Source organism: Natator depressus, chromosome 19, assembly GCF_965152275.1.
Source record: "Natator depressus isolate rNatDep1 chromosome 19, rNatDep2.hap1, whole genome shotgun sequence".
NCBI lineage: Eukaryota > Metazoa > Chordata > Testudines > Cheloniidae > Natator > Natator depressus.
The window spans coordinates 7,349,998-7,375,555 of record NC_134252.1 but is presented as its reverse complement, the minus strand read 5'-3'; the positions used below and the strand labels follow the sequence as shown (position 1 = coordinate 7,375,555).

At 50.2% G+C, this 25,558-nt stretch overlaps 1 protein-coding gene across 9 annotated transcripts in view; it reads right to left on the bottom strand.

Annotated features, from left to right (window-relative positions):
• MACF1 (microtubule actin crosslinking factor 1) overlaps nucleotides 1-25,558 on the bottom strand; it is a 253,775-nt gene that overhangs the window by 133,469 nt on the left and 94,748 nt on the right. For 6 of the 9 annotated variants that reach the window (XM_074934503.1, XM_074934500.1, XM_074934502.1 and 3 more), the window contains 9 exons: nucleotides 23,098-23,175; nucleotides 20,539-20,631; nucleotides 3,401-3,567; nucleotides 2,199-2,311; nucleotides 1,999-2,105; nucleotides 1,187-1,306; nucleotides 980-1,075; nucleotides 411-538; nucleotides 187-280 (listed from right to left, as the gene is read on the bottom strand). In XM_074934503.1, coding sequence (XP_074790604.1) covers nucleotides 187-280; nucleotides 411-538; nucleotides 980-1,075; nucleotides 1,187-1,306; nucleotides 1,999-2,105; nucleotides 2,199-2,311; nucleotides 3,401-3,567; nucleotides 20,539-20,631; nucleotides 23,098-23,175 — 996 coding nt within the window. Of the gene's footprint in view, nucleotides 1-186; nucleotides 281-410; nucleotides 539-979; nucleotides 1,076-1,186; nucleotides 1,307-1,998; nucleotides 2,106-2,198; nucleotides 2,312-3,400; nucleotides 3,568-12,616; nucleotides 13,991-20,538; nucleotides 20,632-23,097; nucleotides 23,176-25,558 lie in introns of those variants that run through there. The other 3 variants (XM_074934497.1, XM_074934499.1, XM_074934506.1) reach the window with 1 other exon arrangement.

Below are 25,558 nucleotides of genomic sequence, written 5' to 3'. Positions count from 1 at the left end.
TCCACCATGAACCCCACGCCCTATTCAGAATAAGCTCAACACCCCCATGGTGAGGCGCTGAGGTCTAAGCAGAAAGGCAGCTGCTCTGCCAGGCTATAGAGGCAAGTGAGGTGGGTTTGAGGGAAGGAACGAGGACAATAGACACAAGGCAGGAGGTGATCCTGGGAGACTAACACCAACACTCACGGCTTGCAGCGTGTTCCTTGCCAGAGTGAGTTTTTCTTCACAGCTCAGAGCACCATTCTGAATTTTGTTAGCGATTTGTAGCAGCAATTCCAGCCTGCGACAAAAGAAACAATCAGAGACACAATCCTCTCCGGGACACCTTCAGCCACACCATAGCGGTGGCAGAAGAGAGAATTCTCAACAGGGATCCAGTGAGCTCTGCCTTCCCGCAGTTCAGTACCAACCTCTCCACTGCTGGCCGCAATGACTTCTCGCGCTCCAGCATCTCTATGATCAGCTTGCCCCATTCCTCCTCCACGTCATTGGGGTGGTAACCTTGGGGCAGCTTGATGCGGCCGAATTCAATCCATACCTGGAAACACAGTAGTAGAACAGTGTCTCTTACCCCGCTGTATTACACCATTGACCGCATCTGAGTGACTTATTCCACTGACATCTCTTGGGAGAGGAGGGCACCAATCTTCTTAGGTATAGCCCTGCATACCCCTAACCTGAATGTAGCTCCCTCTACACCACCTTGAGAGGGGCTGCCTCGGTCATCAGACCACCCTCTCTGCACCACGCCGCAAAGGGGCTAACACACTGCTGGGAGGTGCTAGGATACCACAGTGATCAGAGCAGCAGAACCACCTATGCCTCAGTCGGGTTGGCTCGGCGACGCTGCTGGCGTTATAATAACCCTCAGGGTCATTTTTGTTTCTCTGTTTCAAAACAAATCCAGACTGAACGTACAGTAAATCTTGAAAAAACAAATGTTCCCAGCGACCAGTCACGCAGCTGAGAAGCCTCTTACCTCTAGTAGTTTATACAACTCCTCTATCCTCCCTTTTTCTTGTTCTTTTGTTGGGATTTCCGTTTCTTTGAAGTGTATGTACTGATTATAAAGTGCCTGCAACGGGAGACAGCTGTATCAGCACACAGCCCAAGGCACCATCTCACGCTACCACCAGTTAAGCCCAAAGCCAACAACTGGCACCAGACACTCCAAGGAAACCCTTACCTTTAGCTCAACAGGGTTCTGGGGGAAGGATGTATCTGACATCAGTATCGTGTGCTGTTTGATCCACGGGATGAGGGAGTCCACGCGGTTCTGGTACTCTAGCCACCTTGAATCCACCTCCTGGGAGGAGAAGGGGGAGCCGTTTGAAGTGCTAATACTGGAAAGCAGCTACACAAAGCAACAGGCAAAATATCGCAGCTGGGCCCCAGTACGTTGCCAGCCAAAGCAGGGGAGAGAACAAACGGAATGTGCACCCTTGCGACTCAGACCGGCGACATCTGCCGCACAACCCCAGCTGAAAGTGCCTCCCCCTCTCGTGATGCAGTTACACCGGCACAGAGGGAAAAGCAGGACCTTGCTATAAGCTGCTATCTCCAGGGCACAACAGAGCTAGATTACGCCACTGCCCAGAGCTGAGACTTCAGTGCACAGCCTCAGGCTGGTCACACGTACCCACGGAGAACCAAGTGACTTTGCATGGTGCACAGGAGAATTAAAGGGCAGCCCAACCTTACCGGGGAAACTGTAAATTGTCCCACACTGCTCCAGCAGTGGCAAGCTGACATGAGCTCCAACCCCACTTCTCTCTCCTGAGTCCAGTCTCCGTGCTGGGTGCCTGCTAAACAGCACAAGCTTCCACTGCCTTTTTTTTGGAGACACCATCTTTTGTAGTTGGAGATGGAAGCCTCCAAACTTTTCTCCTGGAGACGAGGCAGACAACTCACACCACCCCCAGTCACGACACAAGGTGCTTACAGACCAGCCTTCCATAGAATTCAGGGTCAGAAGGTGTAAAAAGCAGCAGTTCTTACTATCGCACTGATCCCGTCTCCTCCCTCGGGGACCTTGGGAAAGGCATCGTAGATTGAAGACACATAAGTTATCACAGACTTCTCATCTGGAGATGGGACATCCACATCTGGGGCAAGGGGACAAAGAAATCCAAGTCAGAGGGGTATGAAGGGGAGAGGTAATCTTCTACCCAGATGGGCCAATCACCATCGTCTCTCACCTTCGGCATCCAGCAACCGGGTGACTCCAAGCCTCTCTGCAACCTCAAAGGCCTGTTCCAGATTCTCCCGGTTACTCTGTATCTGCACCCGCTCCATGTCCACCATATCCGGCCTGTAAGACACACCCAACAGCTCACAGACAGCCACCGTCACACCTAGCCAAGGTGACACTCTGCTTCTGGTACAGCACCGTGCGTTCACAGCCAGACACCACTAACCATACATGATACACAGGTACATGGAGACCAAGGAGGAGGAGGGAGGCTCCTAACACTACAAAGGGGGTCACCAGTGATTCCCCCAAGGTGCCAGGAGCAAGCACTGTTCATGCGAGCAGGTACGCAAAGGTACAATAGGATATAAAGTGCAAACGAGGATTAGGACCAGAAGATCTTCACGTTCAAGGCAAGAAAAGCAGAGATTTCCTGGCTAGTTCTTTGAATCTGCTACACCCAGCTCAGTGCTGGGGTACACACTGCTTAGGACTCCTAACCCCACAAACAGTTACCCCCTTGTTTTCCATCTTCCTTCTGCAGAGTGACTCATGACCCCACTCCTTTCCATTTAGGGAGTTGCCCATGGTCAGTCAGTCACAGCCTGACAAAGGGTAATCCAGGTGACAGATGCTGCCTGGAGACATCTGATGATGCTTTGACCCTACTGACAATTTTTGCTCATCTCCTTCACCCTCAACAGCATGGTCTAGTGGTCAAAGCCGGGGCGGGGGAGCAGGAGTCAGCCCTGCTGAGTTCTAATCCCAGCTCTGCCACCAACTCACTGTGCAGCCGGCAAGTGTCAGAGAGAGATAATACCACTTGCCTAGCTAGCTCACAAGGAGTTTCGTGAGAGGCTTAATTGCTGCTTCAAGAGAGCCTGGAGATGCTCAGATGGAAGGTGCCACTGAAGTGCCAAGTATCATTATTCACTGAGAGCAGAGTGGGAAATGACAACATTTACAGCACAGCAGCGCCTCCATTATCTGGTTTTAAAGCTTTTTTCCCCTTTGTTAAAAGGCCAACACTACTCGCAACTGTGTGCGTGCTCAGCTTTTTCTGCTACACGGGGCCCGAAGCAGAACACCCATCCTCCATTATTCTAGGTCGGGCAGAACTAGGATTTCAAGGTGCAGACTATTAAATGCAAAGAGAGAACAAAGAGCCTTAAACTCCCCCGTAGCCAAGCCAGACTCCTCTCTGCGTACCTGTATCTGTGAATGAGTGCATTGAACATCTTCCCGTCGCTCCAGCACGAAGAGAAGTTGGTGCACTTCACTCCCACGTAACCTGCAGTCACCTTCTGGGTCCACAGAAGCAGCTTCTCCTTAGCGGACATGTCCCCTGACTCCCCACTGATGTAGATATCGGAGATCTGTAAAGACATGGTATCGCTGGTGACACGGCACTTTGGAAGCAGGAAGAACCCTGTTGGGCAAGTTATGCAGATTTTATTTCAATATAATACACACTGTATGAGGGCTCTCAGGAGCTAGTCTCATATGAAAAGTCCAAGTCAGGGATCCATGTCTAAAGACAGGTTATAGGAGTACAGCACCTCAATTTTTACTGCCACAATTGCTTGGATCGGTGCGGACTAAAATGAACTGAAAGCTGAGGTCAGGGCAAATTCAGCGTAACTGCACGTAACTCAGCTGAAGGCTTTTCAGAACAAAGGACGTTTGATTAAAGGGATACTATAGCCTGAGAGCTTTGAAAAGGACGAATATTGCATCCTGGGATGCACAAACAGGGGAATCTCAAGTAGGAGTAGAGAGGTTATTTTACCTCTGTATTTGGTACTGGTGCAACTGCTGCTGAAATACTCTGTCCAGATCTGGTGCCCACAATCCAAGAAGGAGGTTGACAAATTGGACATGGTTCAGAGAAGAGCCACGAGAATGATTAAAGGATTAGAAAACCTGCCTTCTAGTGATAAATGAAATCGATGGAGTTCTTTGAGTCTAACAAAGAGAAGGTTAAGGGGTCACATGATTATATCCTATAAGTACCTACATGGGGAACAACCATTTAATAATGGGCTCTTCAGTCTAGCAGAGAAAAGTCTACCATGATCCAATGGCTGGAATTTGAAGCTAGACAAATTCAGACTGGAAATAAGGTGTAAATTTTTGACAGTGAGAACACCGAACCATTGGAACAACTGACGAAGGATCATGGGGGATTCTCCATCACTGACACTTTTAAAATTACGGTTGGATGTTTCTCTAAACTGTACGCTCTAGGAATTATTTTGGGGCAGTAATACTATTGCCTGTGCTAACAACCCCCATCCCCTTCCCCTTTAAGTAGTCTCTCCTGAAATGCGTTCATGTCTTTTTTTTTTTAATTCTAAAAAAAGCTAAAGGTTTTTTTGCTCCCCTGGTGAGATTTAGTAGGGTCTTCTGAGCAGCCCCATCAGTCACACTTGCTCATCCCCTTTCTCTGTACACACTCCTGCCTGCTGCTTCTGTTACAGGGGAAGGGTAAGCACCAACAACAGTGAAACGGCGCTGTCAAATGCAGGAAGCTAACAACATGAAAAAAAGCAAAGAAAAGATACTTTTCTTTAAGCTCTTTCAGTTATTGTGATTTTAGAGGCTACCTGTAACAATGGTAAGTGTGACATTTTCAGCTGGAAGTGCAATTTTCCCCTTTAATTCATCCAGCCAGTCAACACAGCCTACCTACAAGTCATCGGTTCTGCACTTCTCCAAGAGAGCACCACAAGAGAGCACAACCCAGATAATCACAGCGATGAGCGCTTTAGAAATACCTGAGACAGACAGACAGGGCAGTGGGGTGAAGGTGCTGGAAGACAGAGAGAAGAATGCCCTTCATTTGCCCCTGTGTTTAAGAGCCAGACCCCACACACTGTTAGCATGTCTTGGTGATTTACACTGAGCCGTTTGAAATGTATCTTTCTGCGGGATGTGCATGGAGAACAAGATACTCCAGAAAAACAAACAAATTCCAAGGCATCAGCAGCAGGTGGAGATGGGAGAAGCCTCTAAACCTGGTCTTAGAATGGTTTTCCTACCAGCACAAAGTCTTGCTTGGCTAGGTAGCTGTATACCAAGCCCAGCTACAGTCAGCATTGCAGATAACATCTTCCAACAGAGACTGCCAGTCAGAGCGTCTCTACCTCCTATGATGACTACAGACAGCTTATCAAAACAGCTTTTCCTCCCATGCTGAATTCAGAGAAGCAGCAAGAAATCGTGTCTGGCTGAGCACTCTGGGGTAAAGTACTGGGGCATGGACTGGATCCATCTACTGCCAGGAGACTGCAGAACTGGGTCTGTTCTTACAGTCTAGCTGTGCTCCCTCTGTGCTGCTGAAGATTCCCAGGCTCACTTCAGCATAAGATTCACCCAAGCTCCGACAGCAACGCCCTGCTTTTGCCTAACAATGAATGCCTTCATTCATAGATCCAAGACACAGAGCTCTAGACAGAGTCCCCTGGAATAGGGGATACTAAACTAAGTGTTACTGGCTAGACATTGCCAGGGGTCAGGGTTTCTCCCTATTATCACCTTGAACACACAGCACCTACAGCTGACCTCCGACCGCTTGTTTACTCAGCCTGCTCTCCTCCCATCCCTCACTCACTTATTTGTCCAGCCATCCCTTAGGTCTACTCTGTTTAGGCTGTAAACCAGGGACTGTCACAGACTATGTGTCTGCACAGTGCCTAGCGTGGCAGACAGGGCAGCTTTGAGCAATATCTTTGGAAGACTATATTGTATTAAATGTTTGGCCAGTTTATGTCTCATTGTGAGCCAGGGATTGTATTCACCCCGGGGTGGGCAGGGGTTACCACAGCTCCAGCAGGAATTAAACCCAGCAGGGGGTGACTAATGTCTCCAGAGAGGTACCACCTCCTGGGGAGGTTCACATTTTCTGGCTCAAAGGGGATTCTCCAGAGACCAAAAGAAAAAGGACTGTGGAATAAATAGCCCAAGCTTAAACTGACTTAGGGCCTTTGTTCTGGTTCCTGATCTAAAAACTGATATTGACTTGTAACCACAGGGAAAACCCAGTTAGGGGGATCTGTAGGACTGACACCTACCAGAGCCCTAGGTTGGAGTTGGGGGTCATCTCTGATAAGCTTTTTAGCATGTGTGTAGGTTCTTTTATTGTTTTTAGTCTGATTTTTCTGTAATGCTTTTACCTTAAGAATAAATGTGCTTGCTTAGATGGACATGTGTAGCAACTTGTAACTGCTGGCAACACACTGATCATAGCGCTTCGAGAGAAACCAAAGTGCAAGCACTGGTCTTTTTAGGCAGACTGGCTTGCTAGGAATATCACAGAGTAGATCAGAGTGTATGTGTTCGAGACTATGTCAGTGATTCTCTCAGCTTTCCACAATTAGTAGAATTACTGTCCATCAACTCAAGGAGGACAGGGACAAACAAAAGGGGGAATCTAAAGCCACACCAATTTTCACCCTGGAGGAAAGGTGCCTGTAGAATGTTAAACCAGCTGATTTGCTCCCCTCACTGAAGCCCTGCTCAGCACTGCAGAAAATCGTGTGTCCAGGATCAAGCCCTTATATGTCGCTCCCTTCTGTGCTCCTCTCCCCCTGAACGTCCAGCTGCTTCATTAAACTTAACTAACTGGGAGCACAGGAACTTGATCACGAGCTACCCACTTACTGCAGTCCTTTAGGAAGGTTACTGGAGGGGAAATATTTTCACTAGCGCTGTCGATTAATTGCAGTTAACTCACACAATTAACTCAAAAAATTAATTGTGATTAAAAAAATTAATCACGATTAATCGCGCTGTTAAACAATAGAATACCAAATGAAATTTATTAAATATTTTGGATGGTTTTCTACATTTTCAAATATATCAATATCAGTTACAACACAGAATACACAGTGTACAGTACTCACTTTATATAATTTTTTATTACAAATATTTGCACTGTAAAAATGATGAACAAAAGAAATAATATTTTTTCAATTCACCTTATACAACTACTGTCATGCAATCTCTTTATCATGAAAGGGCAACTTACAAATGTAGGGGTGTTTCTGGTTACATAACTGCACTCAAAAGCAAAACAATACAAAACTTTAGAGCCTAAAAGTCCACTTAGTCCTACTTCTTGTTCAGCCAATAGCTAAGCGAAACAAGTTTGTTTACATTTACGGGAGATAATGCTGCCCACTTCTTAATTACAATGTCACCTGAAAGTGAGAAAAGGCGTTTGCATGGCACTTTCGTAACTGGCATCGCACTAAAGATTCATATGCTTCTTCATGCTTCGGCCATTGTTCCAGAGGACATGCTTCCATGCTGATGGCGCTCATTAAAAAAAATAACGCATTCGTTAAATTTGTGACCAAACTCCTTAGGGGAGAATTGGATGTCTCCTTCTCTGTTTTACCCATATTCTGTCATATATTTCATGTTCTAGCTGTCTCGGATGATGACCCAGCACATGTTGTTTGTTTTAAGAACATTTTCACTGCAAATTTGACAAAATGCAAAGAAGGTACCAATGTGAAATTTCTAAAGACAGCTACAGCACTCGACCCAAGATTTAAGAATCTGAAGTGCCTTCCAAAATCTGAGAGGGATGAGGTGTGGAGCATGCTTTCAGAAGTCATAAAAGAGCAACACACTGATGGGGAAACTACAGAACCCAAACTGCCAAAAAAGAAAATCAACCTTCTGCTGGTGGCATCTGACTCAGATAATGAAAATGAACCTGTGTTGGTCCGCACTGCTTTGGATCGTTATTGAGCAGAACCCATCATCAGCATGGACACATGTCCTCTGGAATGGTGGTTGAAGCATCAAGGGACATATGAACCTTTAGCACATCTGGCATGCAAGTATCTTGCAACGCCGGCTACAACAGTGCCTGTTCTCACTTTCAGGTGCCTTTGTAAACAAGAAGCAGGCAGCATTATCCTCTGGAAATGTAAAACAAACTTGTTTGTTTGAGCAATTGGCTGAACAAGAAGTAGGACTGATTGGACTTACAGGCTCTAAAGTTTTACATTGTTTTATTTTTGAATGCAGGATTTTTTTGTACATAATTCTACATCTGTAAGTTCAACTTTCATGATAAAGTGGTTGCACTACAGTACTTGTTTTAGGTGAATTGAAAAATACTACTTCTTTTGGTTTTTACAATGCAAATACTTGTAATCAAAAATAAATATCAAGTGAGCACGGTACACTTTGTATTCTGTGTTGTAATTGAAATCAAGATATTTGAACATGTAGAAAACATCCAAAATATTTATATAAATGGTATTCTATTATTAACAGCGCGATTAACTGAGATTAATTTTTTTAATCGCTTGACAGCCCTAATTTTCACCTGGCTCCTACTGCTCACAGCATCCAGCTCCAGTGAAGATTCCCCTTGCAGGGAAGAGAAAGGAAGCTGCAGGGCTGGAGGCAAAGGATCCTCCCTCCCCCAGACATCTGAGGAAGACTCTGTGGAAGCACAGAGAGGAGTGGCAGCAGTAGTGTAATTGGTATGCCGCTGCTCACCTCCCTCTCTGGAGTCTGACATGCTTATCACACAGAAAACTGCTCTTTTTCGGTTGCTGCCACACAGCCGGCTTTGGCATTAACTCTTCCGGACCCAAAGCAGGGATTTCCTTGAAGCAACGGGCTGATAGACTGACATGATCACATGACCCACAGGCCACAACAAATGCACGATGCACCTCGCGTACCATCTAAATAACAAACAACATAGTCGTCTGTCCCCAGATTATTAGGCCTTTGCCTGCCCCACTCCCCAGGCTGGAAGAAGGGACAGAAAAGGCAGCTGCATCCGCAGGATCCCGACATGCCCCACACGTGCTCCATTGTACTACTGATACTGAGAGGCGGTACCACCTCCTCCTTGAAAAGCCTGCTCTTGGCATAAAGGAATCTGAGAAAGGGGGTGATGAGCATATGGAACCGGGAGCACAAACACAGAACCTTCCTTACTCACTGATCAGCTCACAAAATTCCTCTGAAATTTTTTTTAAAGATCAACCACTTTTATCAGGACAGCTCTGTTCCCACCGAGCTTGGCATCTAAATACAGAGCTGCCTTCTCCAGTACATCAAGGTAATGGCCTTGGCCCAACAAGCCAAAATATTCAGCATTAAGCTCCTTTTGCCTACTGATTCCTACCTTTCATGGGCCAAGCCCCATCCCCAGCAGCCCAAACTACGCTGAGAATCTGGACCGAGGTACTCAAGTCCATCACAAATCAGAGGTGGCCCTTCTGCTCCCCAAATGGTAGAGAATAGTTACGCCCTCATCTGAAGCAACCCCCAAAACAAATGCAGCATCTTCTGCCACCCACAACTCCAAATACAGAAGCAAGAGACCTCTGGCCTCAAGCCCAAAATACAAGGAGACAATTTCACTGCCCCCAAGCGTAACACGCAATAACCAATCTCTTCCAGCAACCCTGCCTATATCACCATGGCCTCAAGCCAAAAACCCAGCATACACTCATCTAGTCCTTCCCAGGCCAAAATACATCCCAGTAGCCCAAGGGTGGGCAAACGTTTTGGCCCGAGGGCCACATCAGGATGCGAAACTGTATGGAGGCCCAGGTAGGGAAGGCTGTGCCCCCTAAACAGCCTGGCCCTACCCCCTATCTGCCCCCACCCACTTCCCACCCCGATTGCCTGTCCTCAGAACCTCCAACCCATCCACCCCTCCCCCCTGCTCCTTGTCCCCTGACCGCCCCCTCCCAGCACCCCCTGCACCTAACCACTGCCCCCCTCGGAACCCCACCCCCATCTAACCCCCCTGCTCCCTGTCCCCTGACTACCTCCCTGACCCCTATCCACACCCCCGCCCCCTGAAAGGCCCCCCGGGACCCCAACCCCTATCCAACCCCCCCTGCTCCCTGTCCCCGGACTGCCCCAAGCCCTATCCACACCCCTGCCCTGACAGGCCCCCCGGACTCCCACACCCGATCCACCCGCCCTGTTCCCCGATCCGTGACCGCTCGCCCCCCAGAACCTCTGCCCCATCCAACCGCCCCGTTCCCTGACCGCCCCCCGCCGCCGCCCCCTTACCATGCCGCTCAGAGTGGCAGGAGCTTGCAGCCCCACTGCCCACGCGGCGGCATAACAACAGGGGAGGGGGCACAGTGGGAGAGGGGCCGGGGGCTAGCCTCCCCGGCCGGGAGCTCAAGGGCCGGGAGCTCAAGGGCCGGGCAGAACGGTCCCGCAAGCCAGATGTGGCCCGCGGGCCATAGTTTGCCCACCTCTGCACTAGCCGATGCCCCCTTTGACTATCCGAGGCACAGCACTCCCTCCAATAACTCCGTTTTCTGTTCGCTTTCCCCTGGACCATGAATGGCACTGCTGCACCAGGGCAGGATTCTACTGCCCGAGAGGAGATGGACTCGGACTGGCTGAGTTCACCTTCGCCCCGGAGAAGTGGGGCCGCTTTTCCTCTTTGGAATCATGCTGGGTTGACAGGAACTAGACTGGACACCTGTAATGATCTGGAGGATGGCATGGATTGCGCCCTCAGCAAGTTTGCAGATGACACTAAATTGGGAGGAGTGGTAGATACGCTGGAGGGTAGGGATAGGATACAGAGGGACCTAGACAAATTAGAGGATTGGGCCAAAAGAAATCTGATGAGGTTCAACAAGGACAAGTGCAGAGTCCTGCACTTAGGATGGAAGAATCCCATGTACCGCTACAGACTAGGGACCGAATGGCTCGGCAGCAGTTCTGCAGAAAAGGACCTAGGGGTTACAGTGGACGAGAAGCTGGATATGAGTCAACAGTGTGCCCTTGTTGCCAAGAAGGCCAATGGCATTTTGGGATGTATAAGTCGGGGCATTGCCAGCAGATCGAGGGACGTGATCGTTCCCCTCTATTTGACAATGGTGAGGCCACATCTGGAGTACTGTGTCCAGTTTTGGGCCCCACACTACAAGAAGGATGTGAAAAAACTGGAAAGCATCCAGCGGAGGGCAACAAAAATGATTAGGGGACTGGAGCACGTGACTTATGAGGAGAGGCTGAGGGAACTGGGAATGTTTAGTCTGCGGAAGAGAAGAATGAGGGGGGATTTGATAGCTGCTTTCAACTACCTGAAAGGGGGTTCCAAAGAGGATGGATCTAGACTGTTCTCAGTGGTAGCAGATGACAGAATGAGGAGTAATGGTCTCAAGTTGCAGTGGGGGAGGTTTAGGTTGGATATTAGGAAAAACTTTGTCACTAGGAGGGTGGTGAAACACTGGAATGCGTTACCTAGGGAGGTGGTGACATCTCCTTCCTTAGCGGTTTTTAAGGTCAGGCTTGACAAAGCCTTGGCTGGGATGATTTAGTTGGGGATTGGTCCTGCTTTGAGCAGGAGGTTGAACTAGATGACCTCCTGAGGTCTCTCCCAACCCTGATATTCTATGATTCTATGAACACTAGCACCTTCCCTCTCTCAGCTGATTAACGACCCTGTCGCTCTTCTCTGTTTGAATTGCTCTCTGCCCTGCCCCGCTACAGGTTTGAGGCTGAATCAGGGGGTGTCTCCCACCATTTCAATCATGTTCCCTATACGTTCTACCGGTCTCTGCCCCCTTTCCACCCCACAGACTGACAGCAGCCAACAATGGTACTTGGTAAGTCTCTCTCTCACACACACACAGATAAATGCTAGAAAGTGCTACTAATGCCAGGGACATCACTACTGAAAGTTGCTGCCTTGGCCTGTCTGGCTGCAATGCACCCGTTTTTGGGACCATTCTAACAAGCCTCCTTCCTAACCAACACACTTTGCAAACCGCCCCTTCCCCCATTTTTAATCAGTGCCAACATTTCACAGAAATGTTAAATGCATGCAGACAAAGGGGGGAGCGTGCATGCCACACAAGTGTGAGAACGGAGGGAATGTGCTGTTAGCAACCCCTTGAAAGTGGGTGAACATGCTAACTATAGTCAGTGCATCTCGAGTGACACACAGGCAATTACACCTAAAATACAAGTAATTGCCTTCCCACATCCTGCTTCTCCATCGAGTGCTGCTCCAGCTCTCTACCTGCACACTCTAGGTAGATTACAGGGTGGAGGCAGCAAAGTACAAACAGGGTCAGTCCACAAGCAAACAGCCCATGCAGTCCCCGCTCTCCTCATCTGACATTCCTAACAGATCTCCATGCAAATTGCACCTGAGGGCTACCAGAGCCATGCAGCTCCTCAGGCTGGAGACAGACGCTTCTCCAGGAGCATTCTGACTTGGCTTTAACCTGCCACTTCTCCATATGTGGCTGTAATTCACAGCGCTAGACACAGGGCTAAGCAGACTGGAGTCAACTGGGAAGAAAACTCCCAGGGAAATGGAGGGCTGGGCTGGATCACTGACATTCAGGAGAGCATCCCCCCCGCCTCTGAAAGATGGTTCAGTAAATGAATACGAGCACTGACCTTTCCTCCAGAAGGCTTCACGGCCTTTTCTGTCCTGCCCCTCTGAACCTGGCTGCCCTCTTGTGCAGGGAGTGGGCAGCCATCTTCCAAGATCAACCCTGAGATCTGACTGGCTGCAGTATCCCTGGTGGGCTGACGGGACGAGTCACTCCCATATCCTGAGGAGCGCTGGGCAGTGCTGGTGGTCGGCCCGCTGAACGAAGAGTCACTCTGAGAGGCAGACAGTTTAGTGCCAGGCTGAATCCAGGTGCCCACTCCCTCCTTGAGGGCAGGTTTCTCCCGTGACAATGACAGCCTCTGGGGCTTCTCAAAGCCTTGGTTTTCCACCTGGTCCACCATGGGCGACGGTGTGGACAATTCTGAGATGGTGCCTGGCTCTACGAACCACGAACCTGTCCATGTGGCACTTGAAATACTTTCATTCCCCTCTTCTGCATCCCAGACCTCCGGAGACCCGCCAGCTTCCACCAAAGCTGCAGGCTTCTCCGGCCCGCATCCGCCCGCTGGCTCCTCTCTAGACACCGCGTGACACCTGGACACAAGCTGGTCTTCATCCCTCCTCTTGTAGTCTTTGACTGCGGTCTCCCTTTGTAAAGGCAACAGCACAGCTCTGCTGCTGGCAGCTCCTGTCCTTTGAAATTCAACCAGCCTGCTCACAGCCTTCTCACAGTTCTTCTCCGCAGGGTTGTCGAGCAGGCGTGCAATGACTGTGGTGCCCTCCTCAGGGGAACCCCTCCTGCCCCCAGACCCCGAGGGCCAGTGCTCAACCACCAGCTGAGCCTTCCGGACTTCCCCTTGAAATCTCTCTTTCACCTGTACAAGGAGACCCTGAGGCAGTGCCTCTGGACTTGAGCTGGGATTAGGATCCAGGGGCTGTGAGGTGCCTTGGTTCAGGGTCTTGGCAATTTCCTCTCCTCCCTCCTGCTGAGGCTGTACTTTGAACTTCTCCAGTGCCTCATCATCCTCAGCAATCTCCACGCCAGGCAAGGGCTGCTCCTTGGGATTTGCCTCTGGCACCGTTCTCTTCTTCCCCCTCCGCTTCCGTTTAAAGCGAACCCTCTTTTGGGGGGACAGAGGAGCCTTTCCTGGGCCAGCAGCCTGCTCTTTCGGTTCCTTAACGCAGCCCAGAGAATTCCCCATCTCCTCTGAGCAGAAAATGCCAGCAATAATGCAGCTAAGCTGGTCCCAGGCCCCTGGATAAATCCTGACCTTAGCTTCATCAGCTTAGACGCACATTTTAAAACACGGAGCACTGTGGGCGATCCCCCATATTCTCTCTCTCGCCCTCACTCACACACACGGAGTCTCTCCCAGCTGCTGCTGTTCCAGACAGCCATCTTACAGACTAGGAGCTGCAACAAGACAAATTCAAAGCATCTCACTGCAGTTCAGAAATCACTTGACCTAAAAGCAGACAGAGACTGGATTGGTTGCAGCTTTCTCTCTCCAAATATGAGGTAATTGGAGCACTGCCCTCGGTAACACAAACAGAAAGCAAGAACCAGACAGAAATCGGGGGGGGGGGGGGGGAGAGGGAGGGAGAGGCTGGGGGAGGATGTGGGGGGAGAGAAAGGAGGATGGGAAGTCAGAAGAAGGGAGGTTGAGCAAAGGTAGCATAAAGAAAAGGGTGGGGAGAAGTAGGGAGAAGCACAGAGAAGATGAGGAGACTCAGCACGCATACTAACAGGAAATCCCATGGCCAATGCTGCGTGGGAAGCCCACAAATTCCTGCCCCTGCACGGAAACAGATTCCTCCGGGCTACGGTCAAGGCGTTTCGGAGGGTCTGCTCACACTGCCTGATGTTTACTCTATTCCTGACTGTTGTCAAATAAACAGCCTCTGACTGCTCCACTCTGGCCATAGGCAGGCTGCTTTTCCTCCAATCACAGCGGAGGAGCATACGGCGGGAGTGGAACCTCCCCAAAGGGTTAATTGTCCTTATCGCTGCACAGGACAGCCGAGGAATCCAGAGCAGCTTGGGCACCCATTGGAGAAGGGGTGTCTCTGGGTGCTGGAACGGTAGGTCAGCAGCACACACCCTAGTGTGATTTCCGATGGCGGAGCAGCAGAGGGCACTTAGTGCCCATCCTCCCTTCTTCCTGCATCCCCAAGGTGAACTCAAGCCCCCTTGCCCAGGGCTACTACAGCGATGTCACACCGGCATCCTTCCACCCTAGGCAGAGTCACGCAATGGGGACCAGAGCCCCCCAGGACTCAGTGCTCACCTTCTCCACAACACACACACGCACTTTGGGACTAAAACCCAGCACCCTGCCTGCCCCACCCCTCCCCAGAGAGTGGGGATTTGGCGGGGTTGGTACAGGGAGCTCTGACCGTTCCCTTCCTTGTAGCAAAATGCACGCCACGCACGAGACACCTGCAACAGCCACCCCGCCCTCTGCCCCCCAAACAGACCCCACTAGCAGAGCAGCAAACAGCTCAGTGGCCAGCTACAGCCTTCCAAACCCAGAGACACCAGCTCCCAGGGCTGCTCCCTCCTAGTGCCCCTGAGCTGAGGTTTCATTCGTTCCCTTCCAAGCCTCCTCTCAACCAGGAAGGGGCTTGTTTGCTTCAAGGTAAAAGGCAAAACAAACTACAGGCCCACATCTCCCAAGCAGGGTTTGCACCAGCCCCCCAGCAAACGGGGAGACAAGTCATGGTCACTAGGCCTGCAGTGCAGAGATGGCACCAGGAGCTGGAAGCACAGGACGCTGCACTGCCCCTTGGCTGTTTCTTTGCAGCAGTGGGCTATGGACTTTCAAATATGGAAGACATGAACGAGATTAAGGGGTTAGCAATAGAGCTACATCCCTAGAAGAAATCTCCTTATTCCAGGCAGAGAGGCAGTGTACAACAGGGAGTGTGTAAGGCCAGGGAGCAGGCCCAGCTGTAAGCACTTAATCTCCCTGGGCCAGACCAGCTATCCTCAACAAATCCCCACGGCTGGTAGGTTTTCACTTCTTGACTGCGGAGGGAGCAAGCCCGAAACGGCTCCAGGACAGTGCCGCGGGATGGCTCCTGCACTCCCATCCGTCTGCCTCAGAACTGAAGTATGCTCCCTTTGAAACCCGGCTCCTTCAGGCCAACTGCAGTGCAGCAGCACCACCTAGCGTCCCCCGAGACATCCGAAACGAGCGGAAAAAACAGGAACCATGTCGGAGATTTGGCCAAGGGGCCCCTTTTTATCCTCGCCTCTGAATTTTAGCACCTCACTTTGTGCGGTCTTAGGAAATAGGGAGAGGAGGTGGCCACATACAGACAGAGATAGTTCATTCACCTTCTACTTAGGGCTTGAATTCACTCGTTTTGTTTCTCACTGCTGGAGTGAGGTCAGTGCCCGAGCTGATGGTCACACAGGAGTAAGAAATAATTATGGCCGAAAAAGAACATGAGGCCGGACCCCTCACATGCCCGTAAGAGTTATCAGTCTGCTTTGCGTTCTGACCCTGCTCAATTCTTACACTTCCAACGGCCACAGCGCTCGCTCTAGTGAGAGTCTAGTCGACACATTCAGGCCCAGATTTATAGATACACTCGTGCATCCAATTTAGGGAGTGCAAATCTGCTATCGGAGTGGCCTGAGAACATTCCCCCAGAAGCCAAGATTCAAGTTCCCAAGAGTTAACCAAGTTAGCCAATAGGTGCTTGAAGGGAATATGTTAAAATCTTCACCACATCGCAGCTCTGGCTGTGCACTCTTGTGAACTCTGACTAGAGATGAGTGTGAACACCTCAAACTTTGCAAAGCCCAGTCTCAGAGGCGGCCCATCTATTTCTTCCCAGCGAACAGGGAGGGCGTCATTCAGAACAGATTGCTGACCACAGAAACGCGTATGGATGCTCCAGCTCTTCCCCCCTTGTACCAGCCAGGAGGGTTTCACTCTAAAAGAGGGAGCAGGATTTTCACAAGTAACTAGTGACTCCTTTAACTTGAGGCCTTGATTGTTTAGACCCCAGGCTAACACTTTCAAAAGAGATTAGTGATTTCAGACTCCCTATTTAAGACACTATAAAGGGGCCTGGTTTTCAGGAAGTGCTGAGCACTTGCCCTCTGAAAATCAAGCCCCCTTTAAGATGTCTCAAACTGAGCACCCAAAAATCATGTGTCTCTTTTCAGAGCGTTCGTTAGGAGTCTCCCCAGTGGGTTCACTGAATCGAACAGTTCTCAGGAATTTGTTCACACAGGCACAGAGACTGCAGCGAAGGCCTGTTGGTCTCACACTACGCACCTCTAGCCAGTGCTCAGGGCCCCCTCAGGAAGGCACAAGCAGACAAATGGACGGAAACAGGCAGACACTTGCACTGACAATGAAGGCAAGTGACTGATGAAGTGGTGTTAATTCCTCATCAATATACAGCCTCTCACGTCCACCGATTGCAGAAGCAGGGAGCCAACCAGTATAAACACACTGTGCCCTAGAGACGTGCTTCTCAAGCTCTCTGTTGTGGGGGACCGGCAATTTTTTTTTTCCAGAGCGCGCAGACCGGCAGCTGATGGCTCGCAGACTGGCACCGGTCCATGGACCATCACTTTGAGTAGCACTGTCCTAGAGAGCTGCCCAGGCTGAACCAAACAAGAACACAGCCATAAGACAGGCAAAAACTCAATCACAATCTATACCCACAGGCAGAAATGCAATAATTAGCCAAGTCAGTGACCCCAACACAGCTCCAGAGAGCCCTGCATCACAGAAGGGCAACAGCTGCCAAGGGAGACTGGCAAGGACTGCTCAGGACATGCTAATACACACCACCTGGACTTGCATATATGCACAGAGAACTGAGAGCAAAACTGGTTTGGTTACAGGCAGCTCCAAGGCACTGGATTCAGAGAGGCCTGCTCCGTGAAAAACTTCTGCTTCCTCCCAGGCAGCTGTGGCCACTGGGCCGCCGTCAACAAATAAAACTCCACAGAACCAATTTAGTCTTCAGTCAGCTAGCGCTGGGATTGCCCTCGCAGAGCAGAATGATTTAGTTCCTGTCAGTGGGAAAGCGGGCGGCTGGATTACCCCCATTACATGCGTGTGGATCTAGCACTCCCATTAACAATGGTCACCCACAGCGAGAGGAGCTCTGCAGTGAGGAATGCCACTCAGAAACTCATCTGTCCACCCAAAGAGCCTCGGTGAGGAAAACTCAAATCCTACGGAGAACAGCTGCCAACAAAGGGCTATTATCCAGCTTTGCAGGAAGCACAGGAGCTCCCAAGGCCACCCCGTAGCGCTGGCGTTCCCTCTATCCCGACCCCACCAGCATGCCAGTGCCGTGCCTGACAGCACCCGGGCGCTCTGAGATTGCGGCTCCACCTAAGACACTCAGTCACACCAAATCTCACAGCCAGCACGTCAGGACAGCAGCTCACATGCCTGGCACAATGCACTCCCCACGCACCTGCTCAGCCTCAAACATGGGGATCCGAGCCGACACAGAACCAACGCGCCAGCATGACGTTAAGGGCCCTATGCTGCCGCACGTGCTGCCTTTCTGCTGACATCTAAGACGGATGCCCTGACGGCCTGTGGCACTGGAGACCCTGTGACGTGTTTTGTAAGAACAGGGGTGCTAATCTCAGTGTCATGGTCAACTCCCACTTGGGCAGTTACACTCTGCCAACCTAAATTCCTCCTGCCACCTCAGCCGGACGGGCTATTCTCTTCCACTCACGTCCTGAACTGCCAAGTTGCATTGCCACACAGCTGCTGTCTTCCACCCAAGACAAAGGAGGTGCGATTACTAATTGACTGTACAAACTATACATAGAGGAGAGTGTGTGAAGGACAGAGAGCTTTTGGAAGGAAGGTTGCTGTATAAACATGAGATCACCGTAACCAAATGCACCCCTATATTCAAACCCGACACACTATCGTAATAATCTTTGTACACAATATGTCTTGTATTGTGAAAACTAATAACTCGCGGGTCATCATCATCAAGGTGAAATGTGTGTAGCAGCATTATATGTAAAATTATGAATCCCCCCGAATGACATTGGCAGTACATGTTCAAATCCACTTAGCCCCAACTAGGCAGAAGTGATTAAGCAGGCCTATCTTAAACACAAATCAGATGTCAAGAATTATAACATTCATAAACCAGTCGGAGAACACTTCAGTCTCTCTGGTCACATGATTACAGACATGAAAGTTGCGATATTACAACAGAAAAACTTCAAAACCAGACTCCAGCGAGAGACTGCTGAATTGGAATTCATTTGCAAATTGGATACAATTAACTTAGGCTTGAATAGAGACTGGGAGTGGCTAAGTCATTATGCAAGGTAACCTATTTCCCCTTGTTTTTTCCTACCCCCGCCCCACCCCCGTTCCTCAGACGTTCTTGTTAAACCCTGGATTTCTGCTGGAAATGGACCACCTTGATCATCATACACATTGTAAGGAGAGTGATCACTTTACATAAGCTATTACCAGCAGGAGAGTGGGGTGGGGGAAGAGAAAACCTTTTGTAGTGATAAACACCCATTTTTTCATGGTGTGTGTGTATAAAAACATCTTCCGTATTTTCCACAGTATGCATCCGATGAAGTGAGCTGTAGCTCACGAAAGCTTATGCTCAAATAAATTGGTTAGTCTCTAAGGTGCCATAAGTACTTTTTTTTTTTTTTTTTTTTTTTAAAGGAATATGTTTACCTCAATTTACATATAAGTAGTAAACAAGGTCCTTGAGACAGCAAAGGGGCAGGAACAGACCAAGCTGCATTTTAGCAAACAGCAGCATGGAACCTCTTTCACTACCAGAAAGTCTCTCTCTTCATGGTTGGAATGAACTTTACCTAGGGGTAACCCTCAGGAAAATGCATTTCAAAGGGTGACTGGACTGTACAAGTGAGGGGCAAAAACACACCATGTTATCTTTGCCTATCCATCTCTCTCTTTCATCAAAGAAGACAAAAGAAACCAGCCCTTTGGGGGCAGATCCTGACTTGAGAATGTTCTCCGCAATGTTGCTGGGAACCTGTGGTAAGAATTTACCTTGTATCAAGTCTAGTTGGTTAAATTTAGTTACTGGGAAGTTTCTCTTAATTTCTCTTTTAACCATTTCGGACTTCAATGCCTTGAACTTGCAATCTCTTAAAATCGCTCTCCTTGTAATTAAATAAACGTGTTTTATTCTTTAATCAAAACTAAGCCAGTGTTGTCTTTAAACTGAACTATGAGGGTAACTCCATTTAGGGTAGCAAACTGTTGTACATTGACCGCTTACATGGGCAACGGACCTCCAATATCTGGACTGTCCAGGAGAGGGCTGGACAATGCAGAACACATATTTTTGGGAGGAAATCTGGAACTGGGAGTATGTTGGGGTCACTGCAGGTGGTAACCAAGGCTGGTGGAAGTCAGAGTGTGACTGGAGTGTGCTGGGAGGGTGCACCTATACACAGACAATCCGGGGGTGACCTGCATGCTGTTTGCAAAGGGCCCAGGTTGGGACTTAAAGCAGCAAAGCATTGCAAGGCACCCAAGGTTACAGGGCAAGTGGGGATCCAGCTCCTCACTGGTCTGGACTGCATCCCAGAATGTCATCATCACACACTCCCCTGACACCCTTCTCCAAATTTACTCTCCCCTTTCCCCTGCTCAATGCACTGAAGAGCCCTGGAGGGCTCAGCTTTCCAGCTCAGCTGAGCAAATAGCAACTGCCAATAACCTTGGTGCCAATCAAAGGGCCACAGCACACACAATCCATCATTAGTGATTTAATTATGTAAATGACCAGAGACGGGAATTCTTATTCTCTCTGGCCTGGTCTCCATGACACTGTTATATAAGCTAATCCTCCAGACCAACCTGTATGAAGGCATTACCATTAAATATACTCATGTTCTCCAGACAGATGCCAGAGCCCTTGGGACTCAACATGCCCCCTTTTCCGCTCTGTGCCCTTCAAAAAGTCACATCCCTACCTGAAAGTGGAGAATAATGGTCCATATGAGGCCCAGGGTCAGCTTCGGGTTGCCATCTGTAATGTCATCGTTGCGAATGTTCACCAGCTTCACCTGTGGGGAAGCACCAGGGACTGTCAAAACTTCAAATCAGATGCTTCAACAAAGACAGGAGGGACTATTCTCTCCAACCACTCCACCGCCACCCTGCCCTCCCCAAACCAGTCATGTGCACCTAGCAGGTGCAATCAATTGGCCAGAGAATGGGACAGGGTCTCAGGGCTCCAGCATTCTATTCCCAGCCCTGCCACTGTGTGATGAGGAGCAAAAAATCAATCCTTGCCTTTTCTGCAAAAGAAGGATTGAAATAACCATTTTTCAATTCCCTAGTGCCTTCTGCTGAAGGGCCTTCAAGTGCTTTACTAGCATTTCTTATTTCGGTTTCTACAAAGAGTGTCGTGCCCCTACAGCCCCAGGCACTTGAGCATAATTTAAAATCTACAAAGCATATCATGTAGCTAGGAGAGCACACCCAAACCCAATCACCCCCACCTGCACCGCAAAAATCAATCAGCTCAGGAATTAAGCCTGAGATCACAGCACCCTCGAGAGGCAGGCAAGCACCTGTGATCCCCAGGTTCACAGCTGGGGAGACAGGGAGAGGTGAAGTGCCTTGTTCAAGGTCACCTGGGAAGCTTGTGGCACAGCAGGGAATGAAACCCACTCTTGATACCCAAACCTGTGGCTACACTGGGATTATACTCGTCCATCTCACAGGAGCCTTCTGAGGGGGAGCCAGTGTGCGTAGCTGAGATGCTCGGCATAAAAGATTGCCAGAAATACATGAAGTATCACCACCATCTTCAGAGCTACCAGCAAACAGAAACCGGGGAGTGCACCGGTAGGTCTGGATACTCCCGCTTACCTCTCAGCTCTACACTCACAGCTTCCACTTGTTTCAGATTCCCCTCTGCCCTCCGTTGTCTCAACGGCCCCTCCCCGCTACCATCTGGCTCCCAGAAGGAGGGGAGTCTCTGACGGGAGGGTGAGTGATGCTCCCCACTTCCAGGCACAGGATCTCAGCAGCGAGAGCCTGCGACACCGGCAGTTCTTCTCCGCCCACCCCCAAACTCTGCACCTTTGACGTTCCAGGGCATCACTAAGAGAGCATTCGGAGTAAGGCGTGTCCCAGCATGCACTCTGCTGCGATGCTGTAGCACTTCAGAGGAGCAATGGGGGGGGGGAGGGGTGCGCGCGTGCACGTGTGTGTGTGTGTGTGTGGAGAGAGAGAAACATGCTCCTTAGAACCTCTGGCAAAACATTTCTGCATCTCTACCAAGAAGCTAGGGAGCCGCTAAGTTACGCGTCCTCCCTAGGGAAGGGTAGGTGGGCAGGTCTATTCAGTGCGCCTTCGGCTAGCCAGAGGAGTTAATCTCTGCTTCGGCACAACCGACACAATTCAGCACCGTCATTCATCATGAGTGTGTCATGACTGAAGACTGACAGAACAGGCAGGACAGAACTCCCCACCCCGTGAGCAGCAGGAACTGCTGGAAACATCCCTCTGCTTAGGGGCTGAGAGTTCTGGCTGGTTATTAGGAGGGTCTATTACATCCACTTGAGGAAATGCCCGACAGAGACCAGACTGACCTCTTAGGAGCCCAGCACTTCCTGAACGCTGGGAAGGGGGAGAAACATAGGACCGAAAGGGACCTCCTGGGTCATCGGATCTAGCCCCTACTTATCTCAGGCAACCCTGACATAAAACTCACCAAGCTCCATCTTCAAACTAGTTTGGTTGGCTCCCAATCCTCCCACTGGGAGGCCGTTCCAGAACCTCACTCCGGCAATGGCTAGAAACCGTCTTCTAACTTCTAGCCTAAACCTATTCATGGCCAGGTCACACCCATTTGTTCCTGTGCCAACATTATCCTAAGGACACCAGAAGAGCTCCCAAGCATACACTGCACTCAGAGCTGACTAAGTCAGTTCCTGGGACACAGGAAGCCTGCGGGGCTCTAGGGGTTGTATCCATCTGAGACACTTGCAACGGCTTCCAGGAAAGAAAGAGTCCTAACTCCTCATTCTGACCTAGGGTGACCAGATTTAACGGAGAAAATATCGGGTCACATGGGGGAAACAACAACAACGACAACAGAAGTGGCCAGAGTTGCCAAAGCAAAACAAAAAACAAACGCCGGAGTGGCCAAAGCCACAATTTTGGGACAAATGGCGTCCCGACCATGCATCAGTCGAGACGCGGGACAAAGACCTAAAAATCGGGACGTCTGGTCACCCTATTCTGACCACCACCCCCTCCCCAGGAGGCATGGATAGCACTGAGGGCTCTCAGCGCCCACAAGGGAAGGTACTCTCTGCAGTACTGCCACTGACGGGCATCTAGATGCCCTAGGGATGGGCCCAGCAGAAATAAATGGATAGTGCTTTGTTACGCCCCACTGGATGCCCCTGGCACAAGCTGCGGCAGGAACCAGAGCACACCCCGCAGGTGTGCAGTGAGAACACTCTGAATACGTTCAAAACTGGAACGTGACCTGTGAGCATCAGACTGGCTCTTACCTGTCGCTGCTTCAGGAAGTCCAGAGCAATCTGCACATTCTGTAACCTGTGGAAACGCATCCTGCCCTTCTCACGTGGCTGCAAAACAGAGGCAGTGCATCAGTCTAGCCATCCCATGGCAGCAGAACTAGGGCGTCTTTGCTACACATGCACAGACCCAGTTCCACCCCTTCCCCCAGGTGCACTTCCTAAGCCTCCTACAGCAAGTACTGGAACCCAGAGAGACCCTCCCTCTCGTGGAGCACTGGGGGAGCTCACTTCATTCCAACCACCAGCCTAATTACGTTCCCTCTAAGTCTAAGCAAAGACCACGACATTCAATACACTTGCTTGGCCTACCGTGCATTCAATGTGCCACCTAGGACGGCCATTTCCTCCTCTCTCAGCCCCAACCTAACAGTCAAGGCACAGACAGATGTGAGCAGGAGACAACAATTCGCTCCCAGAGTGTGTCGCCGTAACAGCAAAGCAAGGGCCGAAAGGAGGAAGATGCAGATCATAAAGATTGCTGGATACGGTGAACATACTCCACCAGCATGAGTCTGTCTTTCCTGCTAATACATTGCCGCGGCCTCTTGCCCCCTTCTGGCTGCTTAACACTGTCCTGTTCTATGCAGAGGAGTCTTTATTATCCCACAAATTCCCTATGCTGGGGCGTGGAGATAGGAAAACCCTCCAATAACTATCTCCTGCTCCCAGCCCATCCATCGACCCATGGTCCTGACCACAGACACCGACTTGTGACCTCAACATTTGCCCCTCGTTTCAGTATCACACTTTGTTCCCCGGCCTTTGCAGGCAACAAGCTAGTGCTGCCCACACACAGAGCTAAACCGGAGACAGCCACAGCTGCTGAGGGCTCTTGCAGTCCGGCCAGCCCGCTCCACCACAGGGGTGTGCTTGGGTGCACACCCTATGCTCACCTACCAGCACCACCTCTTGAACAGGGGAGAGGACAGTTTGAGATAAAGTGAACCACCTGGCTGCCAACCTGCCTGCAGGTGGGGGAGTCCTGCCGGCCCAGGGGAGAGCAACAGCAGCCTTGTGATTTGCCAACCCTTGAAATGGTAGGTGTGTCCTGCAATAGCTAATCGGCTATTAGGGCAGGGACTGCTCCGCTGGAGGAGAAAGCAGAGTCTCAGCACCAGCTGTGTCTGTTTCACTGCTACATGGACTCCAGTGTTTTCTGTCTCCAAGGGAGCTGACCAATCACAGTCAGGCTACTGACCAATGTACACAGCAGCATCCATGCTGGGCTACTGCTCTGAATCTCTCTCTAATGGACAAGGAGGGGCGGCTGCTCCAGTGAGAGCCTGTGATCCAACCAGGAGCAAACGGTCATGTTCAGTCACCAGCCCCACCCAGCTCCAACACCTACATTTAATCCGATTCATTTACAAATAGCAACTCTGTGCTCAACAAGGGCTTGGGGAAGGGGTAGGAGCTCTGCTGAAGGGCGGATCGTGGTGCAGAAGCTCAGAGCCAGCACACAAACCCAGCTCTGCAATGAATCAATAAGAAAGAAAAGGAAAGGAAAGGAGTTGGGGCTGGGAAAATCAAAAGAAGCAATGGCTTCTAAATACAAACAAGAGGAGTGAATTGTCTGAGGAATCAGGAGCAGCAAAAAGACTCTCTGGGTCAGCAAAGACAAAGGACCTTTCATTCTTTGTTTTAGGACGAAAGCCACAGGAAGGTCTCCCTATGCTCCAGCCCCTGGCAGAGAGGTGCAACAGGCGAGTCATTTCCTGTGCCACGCCACTGCGGCTGCCAGAGTGGCTCGGGAGGGGGAGCAGAGAAGAGAGCTGTAGAGAAGGAAGACACAGCCCAGATCGAGAGGGTTGGTAAGAAATGTGATCATTTCTACCAGCCAGAATGCTCTCGTTCTTACTTTGGGGAGGTGCAATCCCCTTTGGGTTAATCCTTGGCTTGGGTAAGGTTGGGCCTGCCGGGAGCTGGGTCCGCTCCACATCAGAAACACTGAGAATATGTTGCTTAAAAACAAATCTGTTATCATGCAAGGTTAATCCTTGCTGTCTGACAGCAAAGCCACTGCACCCAGTACACATGGGTGTGGTATACAAGGCAGAGCATCCCCATGCAGTGAGAACTGTTAGCAAACATCAGATGATTCATCCTAAAGGTTGTTTGCGCCGTGTGAGTGGAGAGAACACCGTGTCCCATCCAAGAGCGTGCAGGACCCCAGCGGCTTTATCTGGGGATGCGTGAGAGCCAGGGGTTCATCTAGGAGCGTGCGCCCCTCCCATCCCCGTGAATAGACTGATTTCATGCTCTCACAGCAAGTGGGTCAGCATTCTCACACTGCAGACCACCAACACTGTAATGCACTCTCAGATAATCCAGTTAACTTTAACACAGCACTGTCCAGAAGGAATATGGGATTAGCTGCCTTTTCATTTTCGCTTCTCACTCTCCACTTCCCAGGTACACACCCCACATATCA